Here is a 27,895-nt window from a genome sequence, read left to right on the forward strand (position 1 = left end):
TCTTATCCTTCACGTCCTGCTTCAAATGAACCCCCAACGGGCCCGCAAACGACACATACGCGTGCTGTCTAGCCGCGTCGGGAATACCCCCGGTCAACTCAGCCCGCTCGCTCCCAGTCTCCCCTACTTCCTGCGGCACCACCATGTCCCCGCCCGAACTAGGCCCTGTGGAGTTCCCAACCCGAGAGCCCGTAGCCACAGCACCCGGAGCCCACACCTGACCAATGCCGCTAGTGTCACCCCCCGCCCCCAATGAGTGGAGTAGTGCCTGAAGTGTGGTAATTAAAGCGCTAGAGTGTATGGACCCACTGGACTCACCGGCCAAGCCCCCCGAAACCGGGACGGTGGGGGCTGCAGTGCAGATCGCCCGACATCCAGGAAGAGGAACTTCCGCTGCTGTCTCGCCGACCGGGGAGCCCACCCGGTGACCAGCCTGCGAGGAGGCGGAACGGCTCCGAGATCTAGGACAAGGAGAAGAAGTCCTGGGTAGGGTGTAACGGACATCAATACCCCTCCCGTCACGACCCCGGGAGCGCCTGCTCTGTACCGAAGCCTCCCGCTGACCTCTACCCCCACGTGGCACCCTGGAACCCCTGGGGCTACGACTCCTCCCGTCTCTACTAGTAGGCCGCCCCTGCCGACCATACCTAGGGGCTGCCGCACATTCCCCTGCCGAGCTGTCCGAGGGGGAGCAGTGCCGACCCGACCTCCCCGCGCCTCCCGGGACCCCAGCGATCTAACGGGTGATGGACTGTCGCTACCATCCCAGAATCCGGGCCCCCCCGCCGCCCGACCACTACCGAGGATCCCGGCCCCCGACCTCCTTTATTCTTCCGACTGACTGCCTCCGGAACCCCCTTTCCCGCGCCTACCACCACCGCCCCTTTACCCTTACCCCCCTGCTGACTAGACCCCGACAGCCCGGGCCTCCCCACCACCCCTACGGGGGACCCGCTCTCTGACCTGGCCACATCCCTAGACCCCCCCCCCGGCCCTGGAACTCACACCTTTCGATCCCCGTTTACGCTTAGGGGCCCCGGGACCCTCCCCCCTTAGGACTATGGCCTGGGCACCCCCCACTGGCCTACTCCCGCCTCTCTCCGTGGCAGAGCTCCCGCTAACGACCTTCCCGCCAAGAGGGCCCCGGCCGGAGCCCCCTGCACTTGCCTGTTGCCTCCCAGGCCGGCCATGCGGTCTCCCGGATCCAGCCTCGTCATCCTCGGTACTCTCCGATGGGGGGGAAGCCCGCCCAGACCTCCCCTCCGTGGGTCTTGCAACACCAGGGGGCCGCCCGGCCACTTCCGACCCGAAAGCAGCAGCGCCCCCGTCCACGACATCCTTCTGCCGCCGAGTGCTCGTCCGAGGCTCCGTCCGCACGCGGGGAGGCAAGGCCTCGACCACGCGGCTCCCGGGCCTGCTGCCGGTCGCAACCGAAACCCCACTGCTTCCGGGGACAACTTCACCGGGCCCCGTGCCCGGGCTTAGCCTCCTCGGGGGCCTCCGGGCCCTGACCGGTCTCCCGCCATCACCGTCCCGATCCGCCGCCTCTGCCAGGGCAGGGCCGAGCTGTGCCCGTAGCCAGTCCACACCCTGATGCCGTGCTGCCGACCTGATCCCCTCCAGCAAACGCTCCACGTCGTCCATTGGCCCTGCAGAGGAGACAAAGAAAATCCAACCAAGCAAAGTCCGCGCACACCGAGGTGAACACAAACTCAACCAGGTAGAAAGTTAGAATGACTCACCTAAAATGGCTGCTCATTTAAATAGCCAATCCTACTTACCCATAATCCAACCCTTGCTTACTTCCTCCTAAGCCCGCCTCCTAACCCCTGTCAAGGCCTTTTTCCGCTTAGCTGCGCTCTAGCTACATGGGGCTACATTCTATGTTCATTCTCTAAGACTCTTTGTTAATTGTTTGTTTAGCTAGTGTTACTACTCTAACTGATAATCTGGTAAATATATGTTCATGGTTTATGACTTTCACCTATCTGATCCTTCCTATCTTTTATCCCAAATGTTCTCTCCTTTAGTTTTTCATCTCTAATTAATTACCTCAATAGCCCCATGTCTCCCCACCCATAATAGTGTTTTATTTATTTCTTTTTTCTAACCTCAGACCTTATATTTCAGACTGGGCCCCTTAAAACAGCATTAACACCCAGCACTCCCAAGCAACCAAGTCCTGCAGAATCTTCTGAGCAGATCAGAAAACCCATCTCTTTAGGAAAGCGTATGGCCTCCAAGACTAACCCTTACCTCACATACCTGTCTCTTGCCCTCTCCTAAAGGGCAGCCCACCTTATTTGATTGCAAATTCCTGTCCTATTGTGTTTTACACCCCACCTCCTATAGAATGTAAGCTCGTTTGAGCAGGGTCCTCTTCAACCTATTGTTCCTGTAAGTTTATTTGTAATTGTCCTATTTATAGTTAAATCCCCTCTCATAATATTGTAAAGCGCTACGGAATCTGTTGGCGCTATATAAATGGCAATAATAATAATAATAATAATAATAGCAGTGACTTCTGTTCAAAGTGGACATTCTGTTGTTTGGTTACGGAATTTGGTTCCAGATTTCAACAATTCAGTAGCATATGCACAGACTAAAATCTAGAAAACATGCAGGTTAATTCTGAGTCAGTATTGTAAAATCCAGAAAACTACAAATACTGTAATCAAGGTCTGGATTTTGTAGCATGACTGCTCCCTGATGGCCCTGTATTATTTTTGTAATTTAGAGTTGGAAAATTCCATCTTTAGTGGGAAAACTGGAATTAATTCTGTAGCATCTGAATTCTACTTACTGCTGTCCTGCAATCAGCACTTTTCATGCGCTGCCCATCAACATGCAGAAGTGATATATATCCACTATCCTACTCATATTTCTTTCTTTTTTAGAGTTATTCAACAAACTCAGATTTTTTGCCAATTAAATCCAAATGGCAAAACCGATTAAAAATAAATAACAATAATAATTTTTTTTTAAAAGTTGTAGAATTTTTCCAGATCAGCTATTTCCAGACCTCATTTTTTCCATTTGGGTTTAGTTTGCAAAAAATGGTTTAGTGGATAACCCCATTAGTCTATTATTATATGTACTTACTGTGAATTTCAGCTTAACAGTGTATGTGTACATGAATTAGGGCTTCAGTCACTAAACCTTGAACTGTAGCAAACTAAAATCCGAGCTCCAAAATTGAGACTAAATGATCCAAACTGGAATTACAGCGGAGTTGGAGAATTTTTCTAGATCGGCTATTTTTGCCTCTGCTTTTTTTCGTTTGGATTTCATTTGCAAAACAGAGTTTAGTAAATACTCCCAATAGTCTATTATTATATGCAGTTACTGTTAATTTCACCAGAACAGTGTATTAGGGTTTTAGTCGCTACATTTTGAACTGTATCAAACTAATATCTCAGCTCCAAAATTGAGGCTGAATTATCCAAGCTGGAATTACAGCTGATCGGAAGAATTTTTCTATATCGGCTATTTTGGCCTGCATTTTTCCATTCTGCTTTTAATTTACTACAAGAGTTTTGTAAATAACTCTGCCTTAACTCATGTTAAGATCTAACATGCTAATCGCTTCTATAGACGTTTAGTTGGGCTTCTAACAGGTTAATATTTTAAAGAGTCTCAAGATCAGTTCATTTAGTAAGTTCCCATGTAATCAACTCTCTCACCACTTGAAAGAGAAATATTTTGTTCCACGTGTTCTGCCTGACATAGAGCTGCAAGCTAGCTCATTACTAAACTCTGGAATCTTGCTAATTGCTGACCACAGTCTAAGGGGGGCAAGCTGACCCTCTCTCCTTGGCTATTGATAGCAGTTTGCTTAACCCCTTACGGACACATGACATGTGTGACATGTCATGATTCCCTTTTATTCCAGAAGTTTGGTCGTTAAGGGGTTAAATGAGGAGGTCCCTACTAAGCCCTACCAGCAGTAAACAGGTTAACTTTGTGCACCAATAACAAAAGAACCCTTGCAATAGAGTCATCTCTAAGCTCTACATTGTCATTGTGAGATCTTGCTGTGACATTTGTTGTGAGGGCATTCAGGATGGAGGAGATGGCCAGAGAGAGCATCTGCCTGTTGGCAAAGCCTGGTCTAGAATGTGGGACCCCTAATTTGTCATCTGTGGGGGCCATCTTCATCATGTTAAAGTCAGCCTTGGGAGCGGGACTCTTGAACTTTCCTTGGGCGTTTAACAAAGCAGGTGGCACACACGTGGCTATCACTGTGGAAATGGTGAGTCAGAAATGGGTGCATGCTGGCTTTACTGTTACTTTGTTGGAAATTGGAATAAAGTGCAGACATGGGTGGTATGCCAGAGCAGCCTAAATAGATTTTTTTTTTCAATGCAACTATTTTGTCCTAAAACTTCCAACATCTGCACAAATCTTGGTTTAGTGAATAGCTCATTGAGTGTCCAGAAGACTTGCATGATGTTGACTTCCTCTGGTCTTAAAGCTGTTAAAATATTTTCCAGAACAGTAATTTTTCGTGTCCATTTATTTGAATTGTTTGAGTAGCTTTATATACGCATTTCATGTACCTGGTAGAATAAAATACATGTGGTTTAATACCCTGATCGGGAAATTGCAAGTTTTGGGCTAGATTTGCCAATCTGGAAAAATAGATGGGTTGGGATTTTTTTCAATGAAGTTTATTTGACATAAATATTTGCATTGTTGATTCTCCATAATTCCTGCTTTATTAGATATCCCCATTAGTGTTGCTGTCTCAGCCAGGTTTTCAGAGCTTTGGGAAATACATGAATAATATGCTCAGCTGTAGATAGGTTTCATATGCTGTCAGAGAGAGTCAATTATTCAATGAAGGGATCTCATTAGAACTAATGCGAGTTATTGATTTATAGATATTGCCAAGTATCACTTATCGTATTGGTGAATGTTGCATGAAATGTTATTGGTTCTTAATGGGTTAAACCTAAAAAAAGAAAAATCACTAGGGCTCAAGTAGTTCTCTCTTTTTCACATGCTTTGTTACCTTGGGATTTCACCATTGTTTGACTATAAATCATGTTGAAAAATTAATTATTTAACTTCATATATAAAGTCGTGGGGGGTTTTTTGGTTTGTGTTTTTGTTTTTTTTCGAGTTTATATCCATTAATTTTGTCAAATCTTAGAGAATTGGATTCGGTTGCCTAGAATTTCATTATTTAGTTTTTCATTTATAACCTACCAAGACCTCTTCAAAATACTAAACCCTTGCTATTTAACAAGTTAAATAAAATTTCAGAAAAAATAATTTAATTATAGAGACACTAGAACATAGATATTCTCTAGTTACCTGTTTTCTCGCAAGAATTTCAACTGTAGATCTATAATATCTGTGATGTTGAAGCCCTCTCCAGATTATGGCTGATCATAAACTCAGTAATTTGGATTTAAAGAAAACATATGAAAACATGGGTTTTGTTTAGTAAACCAAAAAGGTTGGAGCGTACACTGGTCAGGCCAAGATAGCAGAGCAGAAAAATAAAATCTCCAAAAGTTAAAGGCTTTTTAATATTTGGATGTTTGTACCTAATACTTGTTAATCCATTTGTTATTTTTTCAATGTTCTCAGTTTATTAAAGAAACTACGGTATGTTTATAGCCTCCAATTAAGTCCTGATAATGGGTCATTGGTCTTCTCCTTTTGTGGGCATACGTCATTGTTAAATTAAGCGCTCTGGTAGCCAAACAAAGTTAAGTAGCTCACACAATGCAGATTTGTTGTTCATCAGATTAATTTAGCAACTTTACAATGTGTCCAGAAGATTAAAACCTTCTACTCTGTCCAGAGGAACTTAATGGAGATGCCTAGTCTCCATCTGAGTTAGACATGATACAAGCAAACTCTGCTCCAGCTGGGTTTGGTTGCATTCAGAACATCACCATTGGTGTTCTACTTCAACCAGAAGAATGGCATGTGTTGAAGATACCTTTTGAAACAACCCAAATTTACATTATTTAACATCTGAAATAATTATTGATATTTTTTATGAACTTTCTTGCCTCCAGGGTAGACTTTGGTTTAATCATATGGTTTGAATTTAAATGTACCCTTCTCAACTTGCTAATCTAGATATGTTTTAGTGTAGCTAAATACAAAATATCCTGACTTTGCATTGTGTAAGGTTTGCATAAGCCCCTCACCCATCCATCCATCCCAAGGGAATCTGTCATTTTCACATATAAATACAGGGTGGCCCAAAGGTAGGCATACAGTTGAATCAATTAAATTCATCACAACCAATTATATGGGTACACATACACACTGACACACAACAAAGGTAAATTTTAGGCATTTAAATATCAGTGTGTCAGTCAGAAAGAATAGTGGAATGTTGCAACATTGGTGGAAGACACATGCATGTGGCAATTGAAAAGAATAGTGGAATGTTGCAAGTTTGATGAAAGACATATGCAAATAAACTATACTGTATACCTATACAACCTGACACTGCTCCATAGAAAGTAGACTTGGTGTAAAAATTCAGTTCCATGGACAGATCTCTGAATCACGAATCGAACGAACGAACGTTTGTCCATTGCTCTAGTCATTTGTTAGGTTTTACATCCATATGGCGCTTAGGAGTTATGGAATGTTAACGACTTGTTAATGATCAACTTCGTTTAAAAAAAAACACAAATGCACTAAAGTCTAAAAGAAAGGGGAAAAACTCATATTTTTTTTTACTCAATAACAATGTGAAAAGATAAGATTCAAGTAATTGTATTTGTCATTTAAATGACTTTACCATATTGTTTATAATTCACTCCATCTCCATGTCATTCCCAGTGCTCCCTTGTCTTCCTGATCAGTGGGCTGGTCATCTTGGGTTATGCCTCATCGCTCAGCAGTCAATGCACTTACCAGGGTGTGGTGAAGGATATTTGTGGGCCAGCTATTGGGAAACTCTGTGTAGTCTGCTTTTTATTTAATCTCTTTATGATTTCGGTGGCCTTCCTTCGAGTGGTGGAGGATCAGCTGGAGAAATGTGAGTACGTAAGGCATTTATAGACCTTTTTAAATAGGACACTTTCAGGGAAATCTGCTAAAGTGAGAATTCATGGTGGATGGTGCATGGTTGATATAGAGAATTTTTACATTTTGGCCTTAAATTTTAAATTAATTTAGAATTCTCATTTAATGAATAACCTTGCATATGTTTGAGCCATTCGGCTCTACTGTCAAAATATTTTTTAATTTTTTTTTTAAGCTGTAGTTTACATAATGCTTTTTAAAAATGTCCTTTTTCTTTTATATTCCCTAAACCGCCAAATAGAATTTTTTTATAGCTTTAGTAATTTGGAAAAATAGTACACGAGGGAAAATGATGGCTAAAATGTATGGTAAAATAGAATATGTTGTACAACTTGCATTAAATTATGACCATGCCAAAAGTTGTTCTTTCGCATGGCTTAATATTTTTTCCTTGTAAACTGTTCTGTTTGCCTTTTAGTATTTTGAAAAAAATAGTTTTGTATTTAAAAAAAAAAAAAAAAAAAAAAAATATTTAACATTTTATTAGCATATGTGTATAGCACCATGATAATCTATAGTGGTTTACAATTATACAGTTGGGATGTATAACCGCAAATAATTGACAGACAAAATATTTTGACAGATACGAGAGGTGAAGAGGACCCTGCTATTAGTAAATAAAGTTATATTCAGTATATGAGTCAACGGAGCCAATGTTTTTGGGAAGAAAATTAATATATATATTTTTTAAACATTTCCTCATTTCTTATTGATTCCTAGTGCTTTATTTAGAAGAGAGGCATGCAAATACAGTTCTTTATTTATGTGAAATTATACAAACTCAATATTTTCTTTTGAAATGTTTTCATGACATATATTTGTAACATGCATGACCCTTTTTGTACACAACCGTATTTCTGCTTTGGTGGAAATCATAAAATGTGAAATGTTTCCCAATTCCTCCCTCTGTATCCTGAACTGCCCCAAATATCGACATTTGGCTAGACCCAGAACTGTGTTGTTCCTAATCCTTCACAGTTTGTTAATCTGCAAACCTTTTATTAATTGACATGTCAACATCCCTTTCAAATATGTAGTTGCTCTTTTTTTTTATATCTTAATTTACATTGGGATTTGTTTTTATGTAGTGTGTGACTCTGTTAATATAAATGAAACGCTTCATGTGATGGGTGATCATGCTCAACCGTGGTACATAGATCATCGCTTCATCATGACCATCATTTGTGTGGTAGTCATCTTCCCGCTATCTTTCCCAAAAGAGATTGGCTTCCAGAAATACACCAGGTAACGAAATGGGTCTCCCATTCCCTAAAAAATGTCTTTAAATTCTTCTTTAATCTTCTTCTGCACTTTCCAAAAGAGACTATCTTCCACAAATATAACTATAACACTATAGTGTCCCTCTGTCAATAGCTGGATGTCCTCCCACCCCCCCATGTTGAAAGGGTAAAAAACCATTTTAACACTTACCTTTTTTTCACCCACACATTAGGCCTTAGCCATAGGAAAGCATTGAATCAATGCTTTCGGATCAGCGATTTGAAGACTCTGGAGTATGCAAAGTGTGAGGACATCCAGTGTTTTGTGGAGTTAAACTCCATGAACCACCAGGAGGCACCTCTAATGCTCATCTGGTAGACCGCCACTAAAGGTGGAGTTATCCTTGCAATAGAGGTATTGCAATTTCTCTGACAGGGACACTGCACCGAGATTATTATTATTATTGGTATTTATATAGCGCCAACTAATTCTGCAGCACTTTACAATATTATGAAAGGGGTATATTGATCAAAATCCTCTGAAAAGTGATATAAATATTTTTTTTCGATTGTACTCATACAGGTGGTCTAAAAAGTGATGATCTTTGTTATAGTAAATTCCACTGATTTTCTCAGAAATTTTCATTTCACAAGAGCTACAAATTAGCAGCGGCGAGGAAAAAAAGAGAAGTCCAACAGAATGCTTTTGTGTTGGAAAATGCGGTAGAAATATTGATAAAGCTATTGCGTCACCAGAACATTGGCATAGGGTAAAAACTAATGGGTGTAAAAAAAATAAATACAGTAAATAAAGGGTTGGCAACACTTTGGTATTTCTGGATCATTGTTTTGAGTGGACTAATTTATCCTAGAAATGAACGTACATATAACTGGTCCCAGTCCATCTCATCATGCTGAAGTATGCGGTAATTAGCTATGAATAATTGTTGTTGTAGTCCCAAAAGTACTAAATAGTAGAGGTTTGCTACCGTCTGCTCTGGAAAGGAACATTTCTGCCTTTCATTATGAAGTGCTTATTGGTTACAATTTGTGACTGTGATTTACGGGTAAGATCAGTATTGGGTTTAGGGTCTAGTTCTGTTCTCTTTCTGTTCCATTGTGTTCTATCACATTCGTATTAAATTGCTTAATGCCAAAGCTATGGTTCCAAAACATTATAGATCCATGCACTTATTAATAACACCTCTTGAGTAATGTTCCAGTCTATACAATGCTGTGCTCATTTCTTATTTATTTATTATTATAATTCTTTATTTAAGCTGGAGTGAGCATACACAGGAACAAATCAAATGGGGACTTTGCTTTTTATAGTTTTTGTGTTGGATATGTTATTCTTCTCCAGCAACACAGTCAATCCATAAAACATTAATTCATACTCTTTGAGTCTTTTTTTTCTTTTTGATAAGAAAAAAAACACACAAAACCAAGGAGGAAAAAAAAAACCTCTACACAAAAGAGAGGAAAAGTTGAAGTAATGCTTGGAAGGGGTAAAAGATAGAGGGATAGACGGGGGAATGATGTGCCTCTTTAAAAACCTCAGGGTACTTTTCATGATGATGAAAGACATTATTTTTTTTGGAAGTTAGGTAGTGTATGGTGGGCTATTGCAGATAATTTCTCTATCAGCATGTTGTCATGTATATTTGCTATAAATGCTGCATTAATTGAGGGGCTGGGGTATAAATGATCTGTGTTCTAATATTCTATTAGATTAATACAGTGCAGTCATCATCACTGTCAACAAAGACATGTCATCTGAGGGTCACATTTTACATGTCTAGCGTATATGGAAAAAAACATTTGGATACAAAATTTAGGACCTAATGGTATGAATATAGGCCAGTATAGTAGGATAAACACGATACACATAAAAATATGGTATGAACTCAGCACCAGATAAAGAGACGCTGATACTACCCATAGAGATATGCCAAACGTGGCTGCCCACCCACTGGGACCAGAGGCTACTGACCTCCAAACTACTAAACAACAACACAACCGGCACATATACACCAACACACATACTGCGCCTATACCTACACAAAGGCGCATAGACGACCCGATTACCCCCTAACCCTACCACAGCCTCAGACCGGGATGAATAACACGAAGGTACCACAACACTGGATTGGGGTATGGATGCTCCTACACGGAAACTGACCGAGATGTAATGTCTTAAGACCTTAACGAAAGCTGACCTAGATGTATTGTTTGGTACCTCTATCAACAAATCCCTACAGTACCAATGGATACGCACTACTGGCGTGCCATATAAGACTGCATACACCGTGCTCTAACCGACACATTGTAACATACCTGTTACCTGAAAATATCAATAAAACTACTTGAATGAAAAAAAAAAATATGGTATGTTTCTAGAAATTAAAGTGCATGAATATCTTTTAACACATAAAACAGTAAATGCAAAAGGAGACAATTTGCCTGAGGGCAGCAAATCCCTGATCTAATGATGCGCTACTGGGCTCCGACAGCAAAACTAGGCCCATATCAGAAGTGACTGATATTATATCTCACTTATCTCGATTCCCTTCCTCTGTTCCACATTTTTGTGGCACAGTTCATTAAAAGCTAGTTTTATAGTGAACAGTAAAAATTAAGACATTGGATTCAGGGCTTGTGTTCTGCTAGATAAATACAACGTTAAAATTCCAGTCGCTTTTTATGGTATAAGCAGTGCAAGATAAAAGGTGCCTTCAATAGGGATGTGAGCATCAGAATTAGACCATGGAGCAATGGAAGAAGGTTGCCTTGTCTGATGAATCACTTTTTCTTTTAAATCGGGTATATCACTTGGTGCATGTGCATAATTTACAGAGGCAAGAGGTGGCAGTAGGATGCACTATGAAAAAAAAAGGGCAATGAGGCAGTATAATGCTCTGGGCAATATTCTGCTGTGAAATCTTGGGTCCTGGCTTGTTGGATGTACCAGCTACATAGAGAATGTTGCAGACCATGTTCACTGCAATGGTGATCACTGATGGCAGTGGTCTCTTTCAGCTAGATAATGCACCTGGCCACACTGCAGAAATTGTTCAGGAATCGTTTGAGGACAATGACACAGAGTTCAAGGTGTTGCTTTGGCCTCCTTGATCATCTGTGGGATGTGCTGGAATAACACATCTGACCCATATAATCCCCAGCTCGCAACTTGCTGACAGATACCATAGGAAATGATCAGAGGTTCATGCCTTGACGCATCAATGCTATTTCGGCAGCACAAGGAGAACCTACACAATTTTAGGCAGGCAGTGTTAATGTTGCCGCTGATCAGTGTGTTTGTGTATGTATATCTCTCTTTTTCAAATCTTGATTCCTGGTGGGAGAATCTGATTGCCTGCCCCAACGGTGGGAACAGACAGATCCTTCTGGGTAATGTAGCAGAGCGCAGCAACTCTTTAATACAGTTAAATGAGGTGAACTAGGGCTCCCATATGCAATACACCTGAGAGTAACTGTGTGAGGGCTGGCTGAGTGTGATTGTGCTCAATAATCTGCCGTTTAGGAGTTAAATCACCTTTGTTTCTGTTTATTTGTTTTCCTTGCATTAATGCATCTGCTCATATTTCTGTACTTTTGGGCTCATTCTGACAATTGTTTGGGTTCATATTTCCGATACATCACTGAGACCTTGTTGGGATTGGTGCCGCTTTAAGTAGTTTGACTGCACACAGGTATAATCTATATACCAAAGCTGCTTCATTAAGCTGAAGTTGTTTTGGTGATTATAGGGTCTGTTTAAGGTAAAGAAGAAAAAAAAACTGTCATAAACTCCAAATAGTTTTTTAAGTAAGAAGGGATAGGGTTTGTTAGACACAGCTATGAATGGAGCGTGGGATCTGAAATCATTTGCCAATAATTCCGAAGTGTGGTATATTTTTATACTGGGGTTATGTGCGCAGGAATCTCAGCACTCAGATTTCATTTTTGAAGTATTTGCTTTTGTGGTTTCTCTTACTAGGTATTGTGTTTCTGTCTGTGTATTTTTTATATCTCAAAAATTCTTCTTTGAATAAAAGGCATTTAGTTACATTTGCAGTGTGCCTTTCTACACGACATAGAATTACAGTATATCTGAATCTGAGGAGTGCAGGTCGGAGGGAGCATCTGTTTAGTGGGTGTACATCTCTTATAACTTTTAGAATTCTATTCTGGTCAGACTTGAAACAATGCTTTTCCATGTTTTTCCAATGTGTGTGTTTCTCACCTTTTGTACCAGACTACGTTTTATTGCATCTGGTTTTTAAAATTAGATAGAATAGCTTTGTCTAGGGGATAATTTTATGCCTGAACAAGATGGTCAAAGGCTTCAAGGTATTATTTCCAGTGTATAAATCTAATTTTAGCGAGCCAAATCTAGGTCAATTTGACACTCTCCTGCATTTTACATATGTCTCCAAGCAGTGGATTGACCCAAAATGGAAATACAAGAAGCCTAGCAATGCTGACCCATTTTTTTTCTTTCTCCTGTGTTCTGCTGATGTGGCTTGTAAATTATTCTGCCCCTCTTTTCATAGCTGTTCACAATATAAGCCATGTACTAGATTTCTAAGCAGTAATATTGCAAATTCAAAAAAGCTTGCAAAGTCATGTACATTCTTTTTGTACACCATAAAACAGAAATGTACCTCTTTACACTTGATATGTTGGTATCTATGTATAACATACCTCTCTAGTGTATCTGTAACTCCTCTCCTGTCAGGTAATGGTGTTCTTTTGGGTACCTACCTCTTCTAATCCCTAACAGGTCTCCTCTCTGGTCTCCCACACAGCAGCTGAACGACCCTGCATGACTTCGGCACTGGGGCTGCTCTTTGATCAACTTAAAAAGTATTTTATTTCCACCACCAGAAATGACCCATTATCAGTATTGACCCTCTAGGTCTTGGTCAAGTCTTGACAAAGAACTGAAAGGGTCAGAATTGTTGCTGGGTTATTTTGGCGGCTGGAACAAAGACTTCTTAGAATTCAAAGAAGCCTTTGGAATTATTTTCTGTGCTTGTTGGGAATTGGGTACCACCTAGACCAGAGGTGCCCAAACTAGTACTCATGGCCCACCGACAATCCAGTATTTATTTTATTTTATTCCAATGGCGATACTGACAAAACTGGACTATTGGTGGGTCCTGAGGACTGATTTGAAAACCACTGCCATAGACCATTGCCTGCTGTGAGGTCCTCTCTGCACATGCATTATTGAATGCCCTTAAATCTGTTCTTTGGCTAGGGATTGTTGTTCACTTTCTCTGAACATTAGGGATTTTATTTATTTTTATTTCTTTTGCACTTAACCCTGACCATTTGTGCATTGTAAAAATATAAAATCTCATACATAATAGCAATCTTTTCGCACTAAGGATTATTCATCAGTAAGGTGCAGTAAGGGGGGGGGGGGGGAGGGAGAGAAGAGCCCAACAATTCACCCTTGTGAAAGCAATGCTTCAACGGTATGTCATCTTTGTTGTTTTTTTCTTGGTTTGTTTTTTGCTTCCAGATCCACACCAACATGCATATTGTATTACTTCTAAAGCAGGGTTCACCAAACTCTCCAAATGTTGCAGATCTACATCGCCCAGAATTATTTGAAGTACACTGATAGCCAGTGAATCATGGGAGTTGTAGTTTATCAACATCTAGAGGGCCAAAGTTTGGAAAACCCTGTTCTAGAGCATGCCATAAAATATGTAAATGCTGGACTCAAGCATTCTCAATCTTACTTGAAATATTTTTTTCTGTTAATTGTTTTATTATGGTAGCTTCAGAAAAAGGACAAACCAGGTCCTTAGCAATAAGCAGCGTATAATTTGTGGGCCACACAGGGCCGCCAAATGACATGCTTAAACAAAGACAGACTTGTATGTCCGGCAGAAGACCTTGTACTTGGAATTATTTATTGCACGATCGGGAATTACACAAAGACTCACAAAATCATTGACAGCGTTCACAAAGACCGTTTACAACACAATTTAGGGAGACAAGTCATCATTAATCTCTGTAATGAAGGACCATGGACCATAGTAAGAGTTTCAGAGATTTGTACTGAGCTATGTTATTCGTCACTATATGGCATCCTTGTCTAATGATGCATTTCAAAATCTGGACAATATGCTATCTTGCCCATTTCTCCTGGATATTTTGGATATTTATATATTTTGGTTGGGATTTTGGTCCAAAATTTGCTATTCTCTGGTCATTTCCAGGTACGAGAGACTGGTGGGGTTGCTTTACTGAAACCAACAGTTTTTCAAGCTTTGCATTCCTTCACCCTCCAAAGGAAACAGGATTGTACCCTAAAGAGATGGATGTTTGGAATATGCAACTTTCTGTGCCACTTTTCTAAAATTATTTTTTAATATTTTTGACACCTTGCCCATCGGTCAGTCTCTCTAAAGGCAATCTAGTGGTCTGCTATCTAGATAATGAGTAGGATATGTGGTGGTTCTCAATTTTCTTTTAGTCTCCATCAACTTTTAGTAGAACTAGCTGATCTAGGGCACAGTGTCTAAGACTTAGTCCTACTGCGGAGGTCATGGCTTTTTGACCTTTCTACTTACCCAATGAACCCCTATACTGTAAAAAGCCTATAGTCTGGTGCGATAAACGATACTTCTTTTTCTTTATAGCATAAAATGTACATATTATGCATGTTAAGGGTCAGTAAAAAAATAAACCTTAATTATTATTGATTAATGCAATATAGAGCCTATAGAAGAGCCTTAACGGCGAAACGCGCGTCGGGACGTTATTTGTATGGTGTGGCTTTAATACATTCAGACTATACCACCCATACAAGATTTATTATTTTATTTAATATTTATTTATTTCATTCGCACTTTTTCTTCAATTTTTTTATTCCAGTTTTCGCTCTGTGAATTCTAAACATCCTGCATTTACTCTACTTAGAGGAGGGGAGGTGGTTACTAGTACTTTTTAAGGGGCACCCTCGAAGGCACAGCAGAGTAGGGAAGCTAGTCTCTCCACTTTTAGCTTTCTCTCCAGCGTATATATATAATCTTTTGCAGGGCTTGCGGTCGTGCTAGTATTCTAACCGCATTTATCTTTTTCCCTCCTCTCTATTTATTAGACTAGCAACATTTGTTGCTTTTGCTAGCAGTTACATTTGCTGTTATTCTGTATCTATTTTTTGCAGTATTTCCTCTTACTTCTAACTATCACAGAGTGATATTATTGAAATCTAACTATTTCTTTCTTTCTGTTATCTCTTTCTGTTATCCCAATAATAGGGCTATATTTCAAAATGACTTTATTTATTTTTTCCTTATGTGATTTAGGAGTTTTATTTACTCCCATCTAAGCAGAAGCTGCTTATTTTTTACTCTATATTAATTAAGTTACGTTTTATCTGGGTTACTCGTATTTCAGAAGGGTTCACCTACTAAATGGTTCACCCTTTTGTCGAATGGTTCTCTTTTCTTTAGTTGATTTATGCATCTGTTGACATCTATCAGTAATTAACATTATTCTAGGGAGTATTGGTGGTCCATTTTATGCTATCCTTTGCCTGTTCTTTCACCATGTGCACAAATGATTTCTGGTAAGAAGTTTGATTAACTGTAGTATTGTTTTTTATTTCCTTGTGACTGTCTGCGACTTGTTTTCATTGTCTCCGAGCTTTAGCCATGTCAATAGCCCATAAAATGATAGCCTACTTTGTCATGTTTAATTAAAAAATACTGTCTCCTTGGATTCAAATTAAATGATTTTGATTCATGTCCTTGTTGGAGCTTACATTAATTAAACATTACACAGCGAGACCGTACAATACAAGCCCCATAGGAGCCATACACACTTTCCTAACCTGTGTAGACCAAGTTCAGCCCTGTGCAACGTATCCGTGTGGAGTACATGATCTTACTTAGAATTACATGCTGTGGGACAAGTCATTTACTATTGTATCAAAACCCTTAATTTCAAAAGTCCTATAAATCTGTTTGAAGTAGAATCAGGCCTTGCCTTTCTGATGGACAACCCTATTGTTAAATGAGTTTGAATGCAAATATATAGCCCTCGCACTGGCTTCAAAATATTTGTTCTTTTGGTGCCATTGGGGGAGTGAGATTCCTAAACGTCGAAATATCCCTGGTAGGGCAGATACATTAAACATTTTTTAATGTTTTATAGTATATATGTGAGTTCCCATTAAATCTGACCTTACATCATGTGTAATGAACCTTTATTGGAAAGTTAAAGAGGCTGTGTGATTGGAAGTAAACTCTGAGCTTCCAGAATGCCATGTAGCGGGCTAGCTGTACCAAGCTGGTGTAATTTGTTATAATAAGCTAGGCTTTGTGGAGTGGCACAGATCTTTCACAGAATTCTGTACTTATTCTGATTAGTTGTACATACCGACCTTATATTTTCCCCAGAGTATGGAAAATTATAATGCAAAGCACATTTTGAGCTTGTCTTGAAATTGCTTCTGTATCCCCACATTTTTTGTTGAAAAAATACAAGTGGGACAAGGTTTACCCACCTCTGAGTGTCTGCTAACCTACACAAGTCACCCTTATGTGTCCATAAGCTACGAGCTGAGAGAAGGCAGCGAGTACAGACTTCAGAAAACAAGTCAAAACCATTACTTTGACTACTTATATGGAGTGTCGGGACCTTGCTAGCGCCATAACCACTACAGCAAACTGTAATGGTTATTGTGATTATAGTGTTCCTTAAAATGTGTAGCAGTAGAAAACTTTAGCTTACTGCTTACTGTGATGGAGTAATAGAGGCCCATGTTACTTCCAGCATGGGCTTCTGGGCATTTATTGAACACTGGGTCTCTATTACCCTACCACACTGCCGCCATTTACATTGAGGGGGAGGCAGGGAAAAAGACCTGAAAGTAAGGGAGGGGTTTAGGCAGTTTAGAAAAGGTTGGGTTTGGCAAAATGTGCTCAAGCGAATTCATTGTCTCTGTCAGGTAAACTGTAAACATGAAATAATATAATATACAGAAATAATTTCAGGTTTGCAAGTAAAAATACCTATACCGTTAACATTATGAAATAGCTGTTGATGTCATCCTAGTTAGGACCTTGACATTTTTTTTAATCAATACCTATTACTGATAATCTGGTTAGACTTATAGACTCATTTGTGACCATTTTTTTATTTTTACTTTTTCTTTTACACACTTGGAATTTCTTGGAATAAAGCGAGTTCTTCGCGCGCGGTTCTGCATTCATTCCTTTGTAGAAGTATAATGTCGAAGTGACACAGGAAACGTATTATTTTTTTTTTTCCTTTTTAGTTGCCAAATTATTTTTCTTCTTTCTTATGTTCTAGTTGAAAGTGTTATGTGCTCTTCAAAAAAATCCTTTTGCGGTAACACTATTTCTTTCACAGGAACTTTTTTCGTGTTTCTTTCAGAAGGCCCTCCTTAATGCGTACTGAAAGCCTTCCTCACTGGAACATTTTTCTATAAAATTAATACATTAGAACATTAATTGGTTGCCCTCCACTGCACCACTGAATTGTATTCATTAAAAAGTTGGCAATTTTTCCCCCTAGCAACTGGCACATTAACTAATCACGATAAAGGGAAAAAAAATCCAACTCCTATCAATGTAATAAAAAGGCACAGTTCATACTTGCTCTCTTGTCAAAGTAGTTGTAATTGTTACTATACTACTGATTTCATTTTCAGAAACATTAAGAAAATAAAAAAGCAATATACCGTGTTTAATGATCCTGTAATATATTTTAATTAGCCAAGGGGTCTGTAAAACAATGCGCATAATGTAAGAATGCTTGAATATGCAGTGACATGAGTGAAGGATGTAAAACATACTGTTGAATACAAATTGCAGAATGTGAACAAGTCTAGAAGTGCCCCTTGGTATCTGGTCAACATTGACCATTCTGGGATCAAGGAAGTAATAACGTGCTAAAACCCATAAGTGGTGGTAGGACGTGGCTTTATGGGCCAATGCTTCTGGCCCTGGATCTCTTCATGTGGCAGGACACAAGTCCTTTATCATTGTATATTAGGCAACAGATTATCACAGCAGCACATTCTTGCCAGTTACTGTACTTGGGTAATGAGTAGTAGGGGCTAGGAGAGATAGGGGAATAGTCACAAGTGGGTAAAGGGATATAAGTAAGTAAAATAACAGGATTGGGGGTGAGGTGTATATATAGAACTTCAGGGGCCAAAAATGGGGTTGGCTTTAGATGCAACCTTGAAGGATGGCTGATTTTCTTTTTTGGTGTGTGCTAAAGCTACAAGAGATCGTACAACGTAACACCCTTGTTAAAAACAACCTATCTGCTGATTAGTGATTGACACCATCATTTAAAGGACCCCTCAAGTCACTCAGACCACTTCATCTAATTAAACTGGTTTGGTTGCCGTGTCCCTGTCATTTTAACCCTGCAATGTTTAATCCACTTCTAGCAGCTGTCTTAGAGATTCTCTGTCATGTGACATTCAATGTCCATGAATTCAATGCTTTCCTACAAGAAGCATTGAATTGGTACAGAGCCCTGGAGGCGGCACCTCCACGATGACGTCACGGGACTGGCCCTAATACTTAATAGGCATTAGGACACCATAACGTTAGCAATACAGGTTTGTTCCTCTTAACATTAAATTTGGAACAACGTAAACTCAGCCAAAAAAATACTAATTGGTGCTTTCTCCCTTACTAGTACTTTTTGTATTGCATATTTGTACCTCTCTCCAAGGGGTTTTTATTACTAAAGAAAATTACCTGCATAGCTACAACAGGATATAGTTGTAATCCATGCTGTTTTTGTTCTCAGTATTTTGGGCACCTTGGCTGCCTGTTACCTGACGGTGGTAATCATTATTAAATACTATTTAATGGAACACCCCATTGCCCACAAACGTGAGTTTTCTCCGAGGTAAGTTCTTAAAACCAGCTATCATATTTGTATTTATTTACTATTATGCTACCTTTTGGAGTAATATGACGTTATGCATGTCTTCATTTTGCAGTACATCCTCGTGGGCTTCCATATTCGGTGTGTTTCCCACCATCTGCTTTGGCTTTCAGGTAATACTCTGTTTTATAGGATTAAAGTGGGTCAATGATGGAGCAAAATTCACTGGAACCCTACAATGCACAGGGCAGATATGAATTTGATCATGTAGAGCAGTGGTTCCAAACCCAGTCCTCAAGTACCCCTTACAGTCCAGGATTTAGGGATTACCCAGTTGTGTCTAAGGTGTGTTTAGAGGAAAAGAAAGAAAAACACTTTAGACACAACAGTGTAATCCCTAAATCCTGGGCTGTAGTGGGCACTTGAGGACTGAGTTGGGAACCCCTGATCTAAAGCAATAGTTCGCAGTGTCACCAAGATTTTGAAAAACTGCAGCTCCCATGATGCTTTTTCTGTCTTTAGGTCACAGTAAACATAATGTTTATAACTAGAAAGTGGAAATTCTATTCAGGTTATATCATGTAATGCAAACTGTATTTAGTGGCCTTTGTTTCCTGGTGGGAGAGGATAAAAGGGTTTGCCAGTGACGCAATAGTCCCTGGCTCAGCCCAAAGGGGCGAACTTGACTAGATAGCAGACGGGTCTGCTCAAATTACTGACAGGTCAGCTTAGCAATCATCCAGACTGGCCCATTGAGGGCAGGCCCTGCAGGGAGCTCTGTTTCAGTGCTCTCTGCTGAGTCCCAGTGCCCTGCATATAGCACAAGTGCATCTAATGATCAAGACAGGACCCAAAAATACAGACTGTCCCACCAAAAATCAGGACAGTTTGGAGGCCTGGGTACATGATATGAGACTGAACATGAGATGAGTGGTGCAACAGTTATGGGGAAATCTAATGTGCGGGTTACGTCAATCACCAATAATTATATTTATTTTTGTCAACTCTCACATCAAAATGCACAATTTACCATTTTGTAGACTGTTCTTTGACTTGTCGTTTAAATGTTGACTATTAAATTGTTTGAAAAGGGGAAAGAGGAAGCAAAATGTAGAATTGTGACATCAGTGAAATGCTTTTTGTCAAACCACTTGAAAACGGTTTGACAAAAAACAAGCAGGTCAAACCCACCGGTGACTTTCACCTGCTCTATCCTCCATGATTATGGTATTCTGACACATTGCATCAATAAATAAATGACTATCCTAAACTCATACCGAGTGAGCTTATAATTCAATGTTCTTTAAAACGTACAATGGTTATTTAAGAGGGCATATTGCTGTCTGCTCATGATATTAATTATGTAGGTGACTAGTTTTAGTTTTGATTTTGTTTATACATTCGGTCTGAATGTTATTACGCGTACTACCGCCAAGAGTAACAAGAATTGGAGTACAGGGATTATCCATTAAAAAAAATAAAAAAAGTACAATTCCTGACCTGACAGTTGAAGGTGTAGTGAGTTACCCTGACAGAGTCCCTTTTCATTTTTGAATTTCACTCTAAAGAGAAGTCTATCTACCACAGGCGACTGACCGGAAAGCCTATATCATGGATCATACCATGTGCCATAATGCTATTTATTTTCTTTCAGTGTCATGAAGCCTGTATCACCATCTACTGCAGCATGAAGAACAAGAGTCTGTCTAATTGGATTATGGTATCTGTATTCTCCATGCTTATCTGTCTGCTCATCTACTCGCTCACAGGTAGACCATCCGTTGAAATTGTGGTGACTGGTTGTAATTGTGGGTGGTTGATGTAGGCAGTGTGTTCTAAGATGAGGCAAAGCAAGTGATCAGAGCCTCCAAAGCACACACTGAAGAGAGAATAGCACAGTCAGTAAAAAGAGGGATAAAACATTTTTAGATACATAAATAAGAAAAGGAAAGTAAAACAAGGATTAGTTAGATTAAAACCAAAACAAGGAAGGTATGTAGAAGAGGATAAAGGTCTGGCTGACTGCCTCAATGAAAATAATTGTTCAGTATTTACAGCTGAAAATGAAGGAGAGGGACTTCAATTAAAAAATAGGACAAATAAGTCATTTGTTACATGTGAGTTTGCAGAGGTTCTATTTCAACTGTCAAAAGTAAAGACAAATAGGTCGATGGGGCCTGATGGAATACACCCAAATTATTAAGAAAACTTAGTAATGTAGTAGCAAAACCATTTACGGATTTATTTAACCAATCATTGTTAACAGGAGTTGTCCCAGAATACTGGAAATTAGCAAATGTTGTACCCATTCACAAGAAAGGAAGTAGGGAGGATTCGGGCAACTATAGGCCAGTAAGCCTTACAACAGTAGTAGGGAAAGTGATGGAAACCATGTTAAAGGATAGGATTGTTGAACATCTAAAAACACATGGATTTCAAGATCAGAGACAACATGGGTTTACTTCACGGAGTTCATGACAAACTATTTGTGACGAAAGTAACCTCGCCACCGGCTCTTGGAGGGGCCTGCTGGCCAGCCTCTTGCCAGAAAGAGAGACTGACCATTGGCCCTAATTCCCTGGAACTGTTTTGGGCATAGGACCATATGCACGGTCGGTCTAAACTATGACTTCCATGGAAATCCCAAACCCCTGAACTGATCTGGGTGATTTTTGGATATGTTGGTCCCCCAGATCGGGGCTATCAGGGGATTTTTGTGGGGTTTCCATGTGTTTTGGGGGGTACTTTTGTGATATTGTAAAATTTATGAACAGTACCGTTCCTGACTCCATTATCTCTCAGGCACAAGGGAGGGATTATCCTATTTTGTGTGGGAGTGTCCAGAACCTGAGAGCCAATGTCATTACAGTGTGTACTTTGTCATAGTCCCCTTTCAGGTCCAGTGGGGAATGCCCCTGGAATATATCATGGAAAACCCCTTGCATGGGGACTTGCATATAAGGCCAGTTGTGGCTACCAATAAATCAGTTCCTCTTCACCCTCAACATAGAGCCTCGTCTCATGTGTCATGTGTGGTGTTCCCCAAGGTTCTATTCTTGGCCCCCTACTATTTACATTATTTATAAATGATCTGCCTAATGTCTGCAAATCCTCAAATGTACACATGTACGCAGATGACACAGTAATCTATGCGAGCAAATCCAATCTACCACAGCTTGAGGCTGTGCTCCAAGACCAGTTTAAAGAGGTAGAAAAGTGGATCGCAAAAAACAAACTTGTCCTAAACACTGACAAAACTGTCACAATGATCTTTGGAACAGTACCTAAATTACACAAATTACACAATTCCCACCTATCCATCAAAACAAATTCAAATGGCACACTGACCGCAGTCCACTCTTTCAAATACTTTGGTATGATGTTAGACCCCAATCTATCTTTTGGCCTCCACATAGAAAAACATGCATCTAAACTTTATCCAAAACTAGGTGCCCTGTAGAGAAACAAATCCTGCCTAATCCCTACAGTAAAGGATAAGATTGTACAGCAAATGCTGATGCCAATCATTGATTATGGGGATGTAGTATATGCATCTGCATCGCAATCCCACATTAATAAACTCAATACATTGTATAACTCGTTCTGCCGATTTGTGCTACAATGTAATTACAGGACCCACCATTGTGACATGCTAAAAGAACTAAATTGGCTGTCGCTGGAACCCAGATGCACCCTTCATCTTTCCAGCCTTGTGTTCAGGGGTGTATTAGCCGCGAGGCAAACAAGGCATTTGCCTTGGGCAGCATTTTCCAGGGGGCGGCAAAAAACGCCGCCCCCAAATGCCCAGGGCAAATGCCTTGTTAGCCTTGCGGCTAACTGACAAGCCCTCTGGGCGGGCGATATGCTGGGCGGCGCTGGCGGGCGGCTGGCGAGGGAGCACTTCCTCTGAGCTGTCTGCTCAGCTCCCTCGCGTGCCGCAGAGTGAGGCTGGGAGCCGGAATATGATGTCATATTCCGGCTCCCAGCCTCACTTTGCGGTGCACGAGGGAGCTGAGCAGACAGCTCAGAGGAAGTGCTCCCTCGCCAGCCGCCCGCCAGCGCCGCCCGCCAGCGCCGCCCAGCAGCCACTGGACCACCAGGGAGAAATAGGACCCCCCCCCCCAGCATTCCCAAAGGTAAGGAGGCTGGGGGGGGGGGTAAATTTAAAAAGAAAAATGTTAAATATGTGAGTGAGTGAGTATGTGTGTATGTCTGTTAGTGTGTGTGTATGTCTGTTAGTGTGTGTGTGTGAATGTCTGTGTGTGTGTCTGTGTGTCTGTCTGTTAGTGTGTGTCTGTCTGTTAGTGTGTGTGTGTGTGTCTGTTAGTGTGTGTCTGTGTATGTCTGTTAGTGTGTGTGTGAATGTCTGTTAGTGTGTGTGTGATTGTCTGTTAGTGTGTGTGTGATTGTCTGTTAGTGTGTCTGTGTATGTCAGTGTGTGTGTCTGTTAGTGCGTGTGTGTGTATCTGTTAGTGCGAGTGTGTGTGTCTGTTAGTAAGTGTGTGTGTGTTTCTGTTAGCTAGTGTATGCGTATCTGTAAGTGAATGTGTGTGTGTGTATTTAGAAGGCGGGGCGGGGGAAGGGTGGGGGTGGTGCGGGCGGGGGGAAGGGTTGGATGGAGTGGCGTGGGCGGGAGGGGGGGCGCCTGAGTTTTGTCCTGCCTAGGGCAGCACAAAACCAGGATACTCCACTGCTTGTGTTTAAGAGCTTTTCAGGGAAACTCCCGCCCTACCTGAGCAGAACGCTCTCCTCGGCTGTTCCCACCTCCTATATGCTCCGATCCAGTACCAGCACTTTATTTAGTCTACCTCAATACAAAAAGAAAGTGGCCTGATCCTCCTTCTCCTACAGAGCACTGCAATTGTGGAACCTCCGGCACACTTTAAAATCTTCCCCAAGCCTAAAGTCCCTCTCTGCATACCTCAAAACAGAATGCACCTCTCATGGTTGATTATATATTTCCTACCTGGTCTATGTTACATTTTGTATATATTGTGTATTAATATTGTTTTTGTATTTTATTGTATTCTAATGTAACAATGCAATGATTTGTGGACCCAGGACATACTTGAATACGAGAGAAATCTCAATGTATCTTTCCTGGTAAAATATTTTATAAATAAATAAATGTGTGGAGGGAACAGCTATATTCACTTTGGGGATTGCTATACTCATTATACTCCCTTGGATTATAATCACTAGCTCTTCTAAGAGCTATCCTGCTTTACTCTCTGGATTGAGAGAGGTCTACCCACTGGAAGCTGGATCCTGGTCTTGGGTACAGGGTGGGTGTAGGGCAGCGAGACCCCAACCAAGCTGTAACGCTGGCTGCGGGATTTATGGTGGTTATGGTGTCTGGCGGAGTGCTTGGAGTACTCAGAGTTACTAGGAAGCAGTGATTGGCGGAGGCACTCAGTCTGGGTGCCAGGTGGACCGCCACACTAATCTTATTGATTTTTTTTGATTGGGTAAGTGAAATAATAGATACGGGTGGTGCAGTAGACATTGCTTACCTAGATTTCAGTAAGGCTTTTGACACTATTGCACATAGAAGGCTCATCAATAAATTGCAATCTTTAAGTTTGGATTCCAATATTGTTGAATGGGTAAGGCAGTGGCTGAGTGACAGGCAACAGAGGGTTGTAGTCAATGGAGTATATTCGAAGCTTGGGCTTGTCACCAGTGGGGTACCTCAGGGATCTGTACTTGGACCCATTCTCTTTAATGTTTTTATTAGTGATATTGCAGAAGGTATGTCTTTTTCCTGATGATTCTTAAATTTGCAACAGGGTTGATGTTCCAAGAGGGATTAGCTGAATGGCAAATGATTTAGGTAAATTAGAAAAATGGTCAGAGCTGTGACAACTGACAGTTTACAGAGCACAGTACTGGAAACGGTATCTTCAGAAGGATATTGATACCTTGGAAAGAGTTCAGAGAAGGGCTACTAAACTGGTTCATGGATTGCAGGATAAAACTTACCAGGAAAGGTTAAGGGATCTGGACATGTATAGCTTGGAGGAAAGACCATACGGGGGGATATGATAGAAACATTTAAATACATAAAGGGAGTCAACACAGTAAAGGAGGAGACTGTATTTAAAAGACAAAAAAAACTACCACAACAAGAGGACATAGTCTTAAATTAGAGGGACAAATGTTTAAAAATAATATCAGGAAGTATTACTCTACTGAGAGGGTAGTGGATGCATGGAATAGCCTTCCAGCTGAAGTGGTAGAGGTTAACACAGTAAAGGAGTTTAAGCATGCGTGGGATAGGCATAAGGCTATCCTAACTATAAGATAAGGCCAGGGACTAATGAAAGTATTTAGAAAATTGGGCAGACTAGATGGGCCGAATGGTTCTTATCTGCCGTCACATTCTATGTTTCTATGTTTCTTATGTCTGGTGAATGCATGCTAGTGATTGGTTGTAAAGACCTGTAACTCATGGAAGAGTTTGGTTGTTTCTGTCCCTAACAGGTCATGGTACATACTATTGAAACATTTGCACTCTGACCTATAATTAGAAGGTCGGAACACATTTATGATGACCAAAAAGATTTTCCTTTCTTTTATTATATGGAGATCAGTTAGATATTCATTCAGAGAAATGTCATTGATTCACAGGTCTCTATGGATTCCTCACATTTGGAGAACTTGTAGCTGCTGATATCCTGGTGTCTTATCCTGGTGACGACGTGATTGTTATAATTGCCAGAGTTCTATTTGGTGTCTCTATCATTACCATCTACCCAATTGTTCTGCTGCTAGGGAGGTAAAGAATAATAATTGCTTGTGTGTTTTTAATTGCACTTTTTAAGATCAGCGTTCTACAATTACACAGGGTTGCTCTAATTGTGTGAATTTGAGAAGTGAAGTATCTCCTGTTACACATAATTTTCTAGCAAATTATTGATGCAATGTATTATATTTGTCAGGTATTTTTCATCTGTTCTAATGAACCCTAACCCTAATTTTTTTAATATGCAACATCTTTTCGGCAACATAATGGATTTATGCATTTTTTTCACCATTTTTAGTGGTCAATTTCATTTTTCTCACCACTCTCACTTAAATTTGGCGGTCTTCCGAAATGGTTATTGGCAGAATTTACTATAAAGAAAACAATCACTTTAATGAATACGTTCACAATAAATCACTTTTCAGAAGAGTTTATAAATCTCCCCCTTTGTATCATTGTGAATATCTTTAAATAGAGTCCACAGTAAAATACCAGATTTTTTTTACTATATTTTTACTGTAGCTAGATCTGTGTTCCTAGTAAGAACTTTATTTGTTTCTTTTTTTACAGTGCCAACATATGTTGTATTGGATCGTCCAATGTGCACATTGTACTACATGACAAGTGTATTTATTTATTTTTCTCTGGCCGGGCTGGTGTATCTAAGTGGTTGTTCTATCTTCCTCTAAAAAATATAGATGTGCGTATATGAGAAAAGTATTTATGAAAACTGAGGAAAATTTTTTTTTTTTTGTGTAGTTAATTGAAACTCCATTATCTGTAACCATTTTTGTTTTGAAATACCTGAAAGTAGTAAAAAATAAAATAAAAAAATCACACATTTTTCATCAGAAGGATGCTTTGTATTAGACAATTTCCACAGATTGGCCAACCTTCTCTTTACCTGAAGAATCGAACAGTTTATGGGCAAAGAGAAGGTGGACCTTGGTCAGATAAAGAACCAATAACGCTTAGATTTTAGAGTTAATGTATTGGTACATTCTAGATCATCCTAAGCTAAAGATTTATTGTACCGTAAAGTATGCCTGCACAGTGATCCCTTACTATAGGCACCCAGACCACATCTGCAGGAATTGCTATATTTATATTAAAGGTTTAAATGCCTCTAGAGACTGTTCCTCCAAAATCGCTGAGTAAAACTCTTTCTATCACATCATCATAGAGAACATTTAATTGTCGCAGCTCAGTGTTTTGACGAGCATGCGCACTAGCCTCCTAATGCTTTTTTAGGGGAAAGCATTGAATTGGTTGTGATAATCCGCTTTGATGAGCTCAGCAATGGATGCGAGACGGTGCTGCGAGGGAGCAATGGTCAGTAAAAGTACATTTCCCCTAGGTGTATGGGGACAGGAAACTAGATGGATAACAGGGAACTTAGGCATTAGGAATACACATTTGTATTACCAAGGCCATAGCGTTCCTTTAAAGAACATGTATTTTCATGGAATCTTGCCAATTTAACGTTAACCTTCAAACCTTTAAAATATTGTGCATATTTAATTTTTTCTGATTTGTGTGTCTACTTGAAAAATCTATTTTACATAGCATTTTCAGAACCTTATGTAATTTCTGCTTTTTCTCTTTTCGATATGCTACAATTTATATATATTTTGTAAGATCTGTTTTACCCCAATTTTTCTATGAAGTCCTCTTGTGTTCTCTCTCTCCAGGTCAGTCCTGCAAGATGTCTGGTTAGACCGCAAGGGTTATTCCATGCATGTGACAGAGTCTTATGAACGTTTTATGCGTCTCACGCTCACAGTTCTCTGGATCTTGGTGACATTGATAATCGCCATGTTCGTCCCAGATATCAGTGAGGTGATCTCGATCATCGGGGGAATTAGTGCCTTCTTCATTTTCATTTTCCCAGGTGTGAACTGCCTACTATCTGTATATATGTCAATGTAAAATATATATAATAAATAAAACAAGCAAAAAAAACGTT

The 27,895-nt window shown here is 40.1% G+C and overlaps 2 protein-coding genes across 2 annotated transcripts in view; one reads left to right on the forward strand and one right to left on the reverse strand.

Moving 5' to 3' along the window:
* The window catches only part of LOC134578629 (inactive hydroxysteroid dehydrogenase-like protein 1), a 1,053,979-nt gene that overhangs the window by 136,041 nt on the left and 890,043 nt on the right, over positions 1–27,895 (reverse strand). The gene's annotated exons all lie outside the window — the stretch shown is intronic.
* SLC38A8 (solute carrier family 38 member 8) overlaps positions 4,064–27,895 on the forward strand; it is a 30,861-nt gene continuing 7,029 nt past the window's right edge. The window contains exons 1-8 of the mRNA XM_063437816.1: positions 4,064–4,252; positions 6,817–7,015; positions 8,151–8,307; positions 19,104–19,205; positions 19,300–19,357; positions 20,839–20,953; positions 25,815–25,962; positions 27,621–27,820. Coding sequence (XP_063293886.1) covers positions 4,064–4,252; positions 6,817–7,015; positions 8,151–8,307; positions 19,104–19,205; positions 19,300–19,357; positions 20,839–20,953; positions 25,815–25,962; positions 27,621–27,820 — 1,168 coding nt within the window. The remainder of the gene's footprint in view (positions 4,253–6,816; positions 7,016–8,150; positions 8,308–19,103; positions 19,206–19,299; positions 19,358–20,838; positions 20,954–25,814; positions 25,963–27,620; positions 27,821–27,895) is intronic.

The sequence above is a fragment of the Pelobates fuscus genome, chromosome 12 (genome assembly GCF_036172605.1).
Source record: "Pelobates fuscus isolate aPelFus1 chromosome 12, aPelFus1.pri, whole genome shotgun sequence".
In the NCBI taxonomy this organism is placed as follows: Eukaryota; Metazoa; Chordata; class Amphibia; order Anura; family Pelobatidae; genus Pelobates; species Pelobates fuscus.